At 46.2% G+C, this 10,000-nt stretch overlaps 3 protein-coding genes across 3 annotated transcripts in view; 1 reads left to right on the forward strand and 2 right to left on the reverse strand.

The window, feature by feature from the left end:
* Positions 1-10,000, forward strand: part of LOC125950751 (uncharacterized) — an 11,602-nt gene that overhangs the window by 1,124 nt on the left and 478 nt on the right. Inside the window, exons 2-9 of the mRNA XM_049678997.1 lie at positions 1-823; positions 1,071-1,232; positions 2,440-2,589; positions 2,662-4,192; positions 4,263-6,580; positions 6,657-6,795; positions 6,862-8,235; positions 8,739-10,000. The exon at positions 1-823 is cut by the window's left edge and continues 899 nt beyond it; the exon at positions 8,739-10,000 is cut by the window's right edge and continues 478 nt beyond it. Coding sequence (XP_049534954.1) covers positions 1-823; positions 1,071-1,232; positions 2,440-2,589; positions 2,662-4,192; positions 4,263-6,580; positions 6,657-6,795; positions 6,862-8,235; positions 8,739-9,472 — 7,231 coding nt within the window. The 3' untranslated portion in view covers positions 9,473-10,000. The remainder of the gene's footprint in view (positions 824-1,070; positions 1,233-2,439; positions 2,590-2,661; positions 4,193-4,262; positions 6,581-6,656; positions 6,796-6,861; positions 8,236-8,738) is intronic.
* On the reverse strand, positions 853-1,219 carry LOC125952793 (SRA stem-loop-interacting RNA-binding protein, mitochondrial-like). The gene has a single exon (XM_049682506.1). It carries the CDS (start codon positions 1,217-1,219, stop codon positions 932-934), a length of 288 nt encoding a protein of 95 aa, XP_049538463.1. The 3' UTR covers positions 853-931.
* On the reverse strand, positions 1,239-2,086 carry LOC125952779 (histone-arginine methyltransferase METTL23). The gene is made up of 2 exons (XM_049682490.1): positions 1,961-2,086; positions 1,239-1,835 (listed from the first exon to the last, which is right to left on the reverse strand). The coding sequence occupies exons 1-2, from the start codon at positions 2,057-2,059 to the stop codon at positions 1,239-1,241; spliced, it is 696 nt and encodes a 231-aa protein (XP_049538447.1). The 5' UTR covers positions 2,060-2,086.

The raw sequence follows: 10,000 nt of genomic DNA on the forward strand, positions 1-10,000 counted from the left end.
TTGGGTGTTACAGTGGGATCCACCATCGAATGCGGCCGCGTTCGTACATCGGGTTGGGCGTACCGCTCGCCAGGGGTCAGAGGGCAACGCGTTAATTATGTTGCTACCCTCGGAAGATGCCTATGTGGAATTTCTTACGCGCAATCAGAACGTTTCACTCAAGCAGCTCAAACTGAAAACAGACGAGAGTGTTGTAGACAATACTCTAGCCACGTTACACCGTCTTCAGCAAGAGGATCGAGCCACGTTTGATAAAGCCAACAGAGCGTTTGTGTCACACGTGCAAGCCTATAGCAAACACGAATGCAATCTTATCCTGCGGCTAAAAGATCTTGATCTGGGCAAGGTAGCTACGAGTTACGGATTGCTGCAGCTTCCGCGGATGCCCGAAATGAAGCCACACTTTACCGAATCGTTCAAAGGACCCGAATCTGCCGTCGACGTGTGGACGCTCCGGTACAAAGATAAACAGAAGCAAGCTTCGTTCGAGAGCAAGATGAAAGTCTATAATGAAACGGGTGAGTGGAAGGGAAAAAAGAAGTTGATAAGAAAAAAATCCATCCCCTGGGAGCTGGCTAACAAGGCACGGGAAGAGCGTAAAGAAATCCGGAAGAAGCGCAAGGAACAGAAGCAAAAACGGAAAGCGGCCGTCGAGGCGGGCGTAGCAGCACCGGCAGTGAAACGAAAGCGCAACAAGTTTACCCAAGAAGAGCTGGATGAGTTGGCGAACGATATCCGGATGTTGAAAAAGCTGAAGAAGAAGAAAATCACGGAGAAAGAGTGTGACGATGAGATGGGTTTGGATGAGGATGCGTTTTCGGATGCATCGGATTGAGATAGAGGCGAAACACGGGACATTTGTCTTGGTCGTTTGTAATAAATCTTATTCGATGAACATCTAAAGTTATAACTATAAGTAAGCGCTATCGTTCTAAGAAGTGGCAGGCTGTATATCTAGTACACGACCCTCGAGCACGTGCAGGCGATTGTTGGTGGCATTCGTGAAACCCTCACGAGTGCTGAACACGATGAAACCGTATCCACGGCTAATTCCGGTCGTCTTGTCATAGATCACATTCGTCGAGTTTACGTGTCCGTACTTAGAGAAGTACGATTTCAGCTCCTTGGTGCTGATGGTCCACGGAAGGTTACCGACAAACAGCTTTTGTACTCCGCGAGCGATACTGCCAGCGGCAGCGGCTGCCGAAGTGGAAGACATGGTTAAAGCACGTGTACGTTTACGATTGTCGGACGATTTCTAGCAGATGGATGGTATGATTGCCCATCAACTCCTGGGGATCGACGCCGAGATCCTCGCTGAAGTTATCTAAGCTTATAACCGAGCACACGAGGTCCCACTTTTTCAGCAGATTCTCCAAACACCAGTCGGCACTGCGCTCCTGATAGGTGCAAAGGAACTTTGCCGTTGGGTTCGACTCAAGCAGGAAAGAAACCGTCACGAGAATCTCTTCGAATACGGAAGGATCGTAGAACACGTCGGAACCGATGATCAAGTCGATCGGACCCAGCTGTAGCGCTTGATCAAGAAACAGTCCCCACGTCAATCCGATCACCTCGATCGCTTTCCCGGGTCCCGGTAGTAGATTGTTTAACCGGCAGCACCGCTGGATGTGTTCCAGTGTTTTTGGAAGGGTGCTACAATCGCTGAGTGTTACGTGAGCACCACACTTTGCTGCCAAGATGCCCGGTAGTGCCGTGCCGGCTCCTATCTCCAGGATTCGTTTACCGACCAGAGAAAGCCGTCGTTCCCACAGAAACCACGCCAGTACAGGTGCTGAGGGCCAGGTGTAGAATGAGTAACCTGGTAGCGGGAGCTATCGAAACGAAAACAATCCACAGATCTTTAGCTGCGAACGGCAGAAGAAGGCGCGGCATGCGCAGAACGCTCGCCGTCCGATAAACGTCGAACTATCAACAAAATCTAAACCTCTGGAATTACCTCCGGGATCAGTATTTCCAATTTATCAGCGTGCGACGCTCCGTTGCGGGTTTTACTACCAAACACGAACCGTTTTATCTGTTCTCCATCGTTTTCCATTTTTGTTGGAATTCGTTCATTTTTTATGCCAGGTACTGCGAGATGTGCCATACCCCCCGAGTATCGTTTTGAGCGCGAACAAGTAGCTCAGTTTGAGCTAAAGTCGCAGTTAAGGAGGAGGTGGAGGAGGAATGAAAACAATAAAAATTATCAAACACACAGCGAGGTTTTCGTGGTCTTGAAAAGGATCAAAAATTAATAGTTTGGTGAAGAAAATCGGCTAACCAAACACGGATCGGTTTGATAAAGATGGCACGTAATACCAACCGGTCCTAGCGTCTGAAGCAAGAGCGTATTGTAACTTTGTGGTAGATTAATGAATTCGCTGCAAAAAGCTCGGAACGTTCGAGCGGCGGCGGCGGCGGGACAGAAAGCGCTAAACGGCCACCTTCGACGACTACAGCTCCAGCACAATGCATATGAAAGGACTGACGCTATCGGCCATCCTCGAGCAGGGCACCACACGACGCCGCAAGTCTCCACCGAAGGAAGAGTGCCCCAAGAAACAGAAACGTGACTCCTGGCGGAAGGTAAGCAAAAGGCCGGATCTTTCGTCCTGCGTGTTCCTGATTATTCCTTATCGTTCTTGTTTCCGCGCTCAGATTGCAGCAATTTTGAACAAATGTGAGTCAAAACGGACAATAGAAGAAACGCGAATGCTGGAAGATGAAACGGAAGTGGTTAAACAGATCCTGGAACGACGCAAACGTAATGTCGAGTACAAGGAGCGCGTGCTAGAGACGGAAGATGAGCCAGAGGTGATCGAACGAAAGGCTTTGAAATTAGCGCAAGCCATAGCCAAAGCTAATCATCTGATCGTATACACCGGCGCTGGCATAAGTACGTCCGCCAAAATACCGGACTATCGCGGCAGCCAAGGCATATGGACACTGCTAGAGCAGGGCAAGGATATTGGAGAGTACGATCTCTCGTTGGCCGATCCTACCTTCACGCACATGGCCCTGTTCGAACTGCATCGAAGAGGTATTCTGAAGCACGTGCTCTCACAAAACTGCGATGGATTGCATCTACGGTCTGGATTGCCTCGGCATTCACTCTCCGAGGTGCACGGTAACATGTACGTGGAAGTGTGCAAGCAATGCAAACCGAATGTCGAGTATTGGCGACTGTTCGATACGACACAGTTCACCGCACGCCATTATCACAAAACGAATCGCCGATGTCGCCGCTGTGGTGGTCCGCTCATCGATACCATTGTACACTTTGGCGAACGGGGCCAGCTAAAGTGGCCCCTGAACTGGGCGGGCGTTACACCGCATACCGAGAAGACTGATTTGATTCTGTGCATTGGCTCAAGCCTGAAGGTGCTGCGAAAGTATACCTGGCTGTGGGCCACGGATCGGCCGATTAAGAAGCGGCCTAAAATTTTCATCGTCAATCTGCAGTGGACTCCGAAGGATAAAATTTCGACTTTAAAGATCAATGGGCGTTGCGATGAAGTGATGAACATGGTGATGAAACACCTCAATATCGAGGTTCCGACGTATAACCGTCTCAAAGATCCCATATTTGCCCATGCCACTCCTCTTTTGCCTGAAGAACAACACACGGCTTCCCAGCCAGCACTAAAGAATGGTACTGCTAAAGAGGAACCCGTGTCGACCTGCGGCGAACCTTCATCATCGTCTGCAAGCATTAAAAAAGAATCCGAAAAGGATGATCCGAGCACGATGGAGATAAAAACGGAACCCTCGTTTGGTACACCATCGCACGTCTCTCCTCAACAGTTGTATTTAAACAATTTACTACTCGCACAGCAGCAACAACTACAGGCTAGTTACAACTTGCTGCTAAATTCCGTAAAACAATCCGAACAGCAAGTGCGTCCTGTGTTGCCCCCCTTAGTTCCTTGTACACTCCCAACAGCAACAACACAATCGACTGATGCACAACCGATAAAGGCAGAAACAAGTAATGATACACCGGAGAAACCTAAAACTAACGAGGAGACACCAATGAATGTAATTAAAATTGATACGGCTTCGAGTTTGTTTGGCAATTTGCGCCAAGTACTTGGTACTATCAACCGTACATCTACAAATATGACTTCATCCTCGCCTGGAATCGATGGAAAGAGCAACTTTGTCGCGACACCATCGACTGATGCTGTTTGTAAGAAGAATAGCCATCTAGTTGCCTAATGAATCGAATTTGATATTTAATCTTTTCTTTTTGATTTCAGTTCCACTACCGCTACTGCTTCAGTCTGGTGTTACAATCGTACAAAAACCATCTCCATCATCAGTTGGTGTAGCTGATAAAGGACCAGAGTCAAAACCGGCAGTGCTTCCGGTGTGTAATAAGATACAACTTATCGTGAAGCCGGTGATTGTCAGCAATCCTCCTAGCTTAGTGCCAATCCAGCATCGTACAGCCGTCACCAACATTAAGCTCAACAGTGATGCCCATAGAAAGGCAGCTCTATTGAATACTGTAGATCTTGACGAGAAACCATTGGAAGATCATAAGGACAATGAGAATCAAGAAAAAGAAACAGACGAGAGAAACAGCGCAGCTGGTGGGAATGATAAAGGACATGGATCGACTGGTGATGGCGAAAACGAGAAACAACAAGAAACAAAAATGAAAGAAGAAATTCAATTGATCACAGGATCACCCGCAAAAGAAACATCCATTGATTGTTCGGGAAAGGTCGGTGAATCAAACGGAAACAAAGATATCGTGGATGAGTTGGAGATAGCCACTAAGGAATCGCCAGAAGCGATACTAGAACAACCAAACGTCAGTATTGTTAGCAATTCTTCGGATTTGAGCGAAAAGAAATCGAGTTTAGAAAACTGCAGCGGATCTCAAAACGAAGATAAACTCTTGCCTATCGAACAACCCGAAAAAGAACAAAACGAAGGAAAGGAGCAGTTATTAAGTGATCAAGAACCGGTTGGAATCACTACACCAACTGAAGTATCCAAGCAATTGAATTCGGAAGCAACCGAACAGTCAGTCACAGGACAAGCGGTTTGTGCAGAGGAAAATTGCTCGGCAACGATCGCATGCAGAAGTAACTCACCAGATCGCACAGATCCTACAAACAGATGTACAAATGATAAGCTGCTGAGTAAGCCAGGCTTAGCTGATACACATTTTCCGTCTTTGACAGAAGATTCTGACGAGGCAAATGGTTGCGGTAAAATACAAAATGAGTTAACATCTCCAATCGTCCACGAGTTATCCTCAGAGGATGAAAATCAGCTGGGTCCGTCGATTGCAGGGGAGAATGAAGTACCACAGAAAAGCAAATGTTCCCTGGTCGCTGAACACTTGGTGGAGGAACAAGAGAATTCTTTCCATTCGGCTGAACTGGAAGATGCTAAAAATGAAAAGGTTGAACCCGCAGATTGTCAACACAGTACCCCTGCAGAGAAGGATGATCAATTAATCACATCGGGTGAAAATGATGTTTCTTTTATTGCTGCTGAAAAGAGTTCGACGGCTAAAGAAGCAGATAAAGATGAAAAGGCAAAAAGTGACCCAGAGACGAGTGAACTGACGATAGAATCATTCGATAATGATAGTGTCAATGTAGATCGTAATAATGAAGGCTCAATTTTATGCCTTAATGAAAGCAATGTCCCTGAGCCAGCAGCTCACAAGCCTGAACATACATTGGAAGTTGCACCGAAAAAAGAATGCGATGAAATTCAAAATGAAAACAAAGTGAATGATTCGCACATGCCGCTCAAAGAAACAATGGAACTGGATTCCATCAAAGAAGCAGTGAAACCATCATCATGTTCCAATGGATCTAATCCTAATCAGATTTATACAGAAACGCATGAACCAACTGCCGAACCGCCCCATCACATCGACGAAGAACCAATGATCGACTTGGGAAGTGAAGAATCCTGGCGTGAACAGTTGTGGCAATTAAAGGAACCAAACGTTAACCCTGGTGAGTCATGTGTGCAAGGTGCAGAAGAAGAAGCAAAGACGAAGGAAAACATAAAGACTGAAGCTACCAGTGTGATTGAAGAAGATACGCCAACAGAGATAAGTTCTAATGACCGCAATAAACACCAAACATGTGACGGGAACGAGAATGATCCTGTAACTGACAATGTTCCTGAAATTGGTCCAGATATGACTAATACCCAACACAACGTTTCTTTCGCTACACTATCAGTCATGGAAACGGTGGATGTTTGCAAAGAACCCAGCCAACAAGATAAGGTGCATGAAATTGCTAAACCACCCGTTGAATCAGATATAATTGTCATATCTGACGATGAACCAGACGATTTCACCTGCACTGCTGCACCACTGGTATCCTATAAGAACGTTACACAAACAACCAACCACCTGGGACAGGGTTCGGAAAAGGAAAAATCCGGGCAAACCTTAAACTATGTGGTGGATGTCAGTAATTTCAAACACAGTATCAAAACCATCAGCCCACTAATCGGTTCTTTAAAAACAACTGAACAGCAGCAATCCAATGGTACTGACAATGTCACTGCTCGTAGCTCATCGATAAAAGAAGTGGTAAGTCATGAAGAAAATGCGACATGGAGGAAATGATGATAATTATTATAACTGTTATTTAAACTTTGTGTAACAGCTAGGGGAGCTTAAGGAGGTCGACGTGAAATTGTCACTAGAAACCGATCGTAAGATGAACCTGCTAAATGATAAGTCGACGAAATCAGTAAATCATGGTGCTGGGAACTTGGTGTCATCTGCAACAATACCAGATGGATGTAAGTGATGCAGTAAGAAGTCAAAGTTAATTTATTAATCTAATGACTATTCTTTCCCCATTTTAGCTAAGCCTTCCAGTGCTAATGAAACATCAGCAGGCGCGAAATCGGCAAAAGATGGCTCCAATGGTAAATTGGTACAAACCAACAATAATCCGAAAATGGTTAAAGTCGTACTGAGCAACAGCGTGTTGTTTGAGCTGTATGAAGCAGCTCCCAAGTTCCCTGAACGATGTCCACCAGCATTAACATTGATCACTCCTATCAAATATCACATGCCACCACACGTGATAGCAAAAATGGCACCAAAGCCCAATACGCTATTGAACATAAAAGGTGAAGCGAAACCCGAAAACAAACCTTCTAACGGAGTATCGCCCAGTGGGTTGCCAAACGAAGGATTAAAGCGTACCAATCCCGTACAAGTGGTTTCTTCCGTATCCAATGGCGGCTTACCTGGTATGCCCACAATCAGCAATACAGTACCGCTGGCCAGACCTTCCGTCGTTGGGGCGAGTAATGGATTGAAAGGTTTTCCGATGACCGGATCAAACACGATGAATCCAAACGTTCTCAACCCTCAGTTTATGGCACAACCGAATGGAGGGATGGCAGCATATATTATCAAAAACAATAGTTTCATCCCCACGAATGCTCTATATCCAAACCTGTTGGGACTTCCTCCTGGGTTTGCCACAAATCTAGTCTTTCTCACGAGTCCTCCGAAGCAAAAACCCACCACAAGAGATGGAGGATCAACACTACTGGAGACACCTCCTTCGGACATGCTCGCGCCGGGTTTGCAAATGCCAGCATCCCCTACTACTCCGGCAAAAACATTTCGAGTAACCTCCGATGATCAGACGGAAGATGACGATGAGGGTAATAGTAGAATGCGACGATCGAAACGCTTGGCAACGGCACGCATCAACAAGCAACTTGCGACTCCCGAAAAAACGGATTCTGAGAGCGATTCAACATCCGACCAATCATCACCTCCTCGCTCGCGGAGAGCTTCTACTCGCCGCTCCAATGATACGGCGGACGAAAGTGATGAAACTTTCGAAGCCAGTGGACCGACTGGGGAAGGACGTTCGCGTAGTTTCCGCATTCGTCGGAAGCCAGAGTTTCTAAACATCAAACATCCCGTAAAGAAGAAGAAACGTGCGAACGAAACGTTGGAGAAGGATCCCGTCGCATCAAGCAGACGGACTTCTACAAGCAGACAATCGGCAAACAGAGCTGTAAGGAACAGGACAGCTTCCTCTGAGAAACAGCAGCAACAACAACAGCAACTTCAACAGCAGCAGCCGTCGGGAGGATTCGCCGGGATGGCAGGAGGAACCGTTCCGTCCAATCGAATATTCACCATTTCTTCTCCGATCAGCTGCTTTCCAGCATCAATTATTGCTTCGATGGGCGATGGCGCGTCAAACTCAGGTAGGTACTTTTGTGAAGATAATTATGTCTTTTCACTGCTAACTATCATAGGAACATTTTTGCAAAACACGATAGATTGTAAGCATAAAAACTGGAACGTATCGGTAAATCCTCTGTTGGAATGAGGGTTGTCGTCTTCATCCACTTAGAGTAGCTATGTTTTTTGTGTGGCTGGTTAAACAATCATCACGTGGTCAAAATGATATGATGATTGCACGCTAACAATACGTGCTGACACGTTCGTAAATGGTATAAACTATAGTTTTGTTAAAAACAAACCTACTAGAGATAATGCCTTGCGCTTCTTGCATTACGTCTTGCTTAACACTGTTTAGTGTGAGGAAGGTTTCATTATTAATGTTGTGTACCCAGTAGCCTTGGCTAGAATTTGAAAAATGATAGTAAACCATGCTGGAACGAAACCCGATGCTAACAATGGATGTTCCTTATAAAAAATTAAATTTCATGATCCCATCAAATGGTCTCTTCAACTTTCCTTTCAGTCATGTCCCAGCAAGAGAAATACCAACGTATTCTGTCGTACTGCAAGGCCATGCAGCAGCAGCAACAGCAGCAACAGCAATCGGCTAGCGGCTCCACGTTACCGCAGTGGTATGACGTCAACTACGCCTACTCCGGTCTGCATAGCATCATTCATCCGCCGCCACCGAACGTTACCTTATGGGGTGGGTCACCAAAATTGGTCCAGCACCATCAGCACCAGCAGCCGCCTCCGATTGAGTGTAAGTTCTGCTTCGAAAACTACTCACAGTACACCTGCCAGTTCTATATGCCCCAACCGGCCAAGTTCAGCATGAAATCGTTCCGCCGTGGTAAGGAAATTGTCTGCATGTGCTGCGATTTCTCGGATGATGAAAATGAAAAACTCAACATCAATCCATCCAAGCTGGATCTGAATGAAAAGCCTGCCATTGCTTCGTCATCGAGCCAAGCCGATGGAGCCGTGAGCGAGCGGAACGAGGTAGAAGCAGGAAACCCGCGAAAACCGAAGATGGAAAAAGAGTTAGAGCAAGATAAAGATGAGGGTAAAGAGATGATTCAAACGGGACCATCCGTTCCTAAACGGGCCAAGTGTGAAGGGGATGTTAATCCGAGAAACTGTTCAACCGGATCCACGGGCAATGGGACGGTCACTAAACCGAAAGTCAAACCGGGTTGGTATGGTAAGGGTTACCGGAAGCACCTACGCCGTAAGAAGCGAGCTAGCCTAGGCTAGGCCGCCATAATATGCGAGGGATATGTTTCAATGGTGCCTTTTGGTTTTGCGTGCGTATTGAGCATCAATTTCAATTCCTTCAATCAATTTCAACCCCTTGCTCACCTGATTCTTTCGATTTTTCCCTTTTGCATTTTGTATCGAATCGAGATTGTGTGTGCGTGTTAATGTGTACTCTCGAGGGTACTGCTTTCAATCGGTTTTCCTGTCCTCCCTTAGTTACATAAGTATCACACTAATTTTTCCTGATTGAACGTATGCGAGTTAAGCATGCTCCCCATGCCATATCTAGAATGGTGCGGAGCAGCGTTGTACAAAGTAGCATCTAAGCCGACTCCGATTATGAATCAGCCATAGCAGACCGTGGATGTGATGGCAACGACTCGCTCGATTGATATCGACCCATCGCAGTAGCAAACATGCACATGTTGCTATGGTGTCCGGTTTTTATTTTATTCTCTGCCTACCTTTGGGCAGCAAATCACACGAAAGATCTCATTGTTCGCTTTGCAAAATGCTTGCTAGACA

Source organism: Anopheles darlingi, chromosome 2 (genome assembly GCF_943734745.1).
Source record: "Anopheles darlingi chromosome 2, idAnoDarlMG_H_01, whole genome shotgun sequence".
NCBI classification, from domain to species: Eukaryota; Metazoa; Arthropoda; class Insecta; order Diptera; family Culicidae; genus Anopheles; species Anopheles darlingi.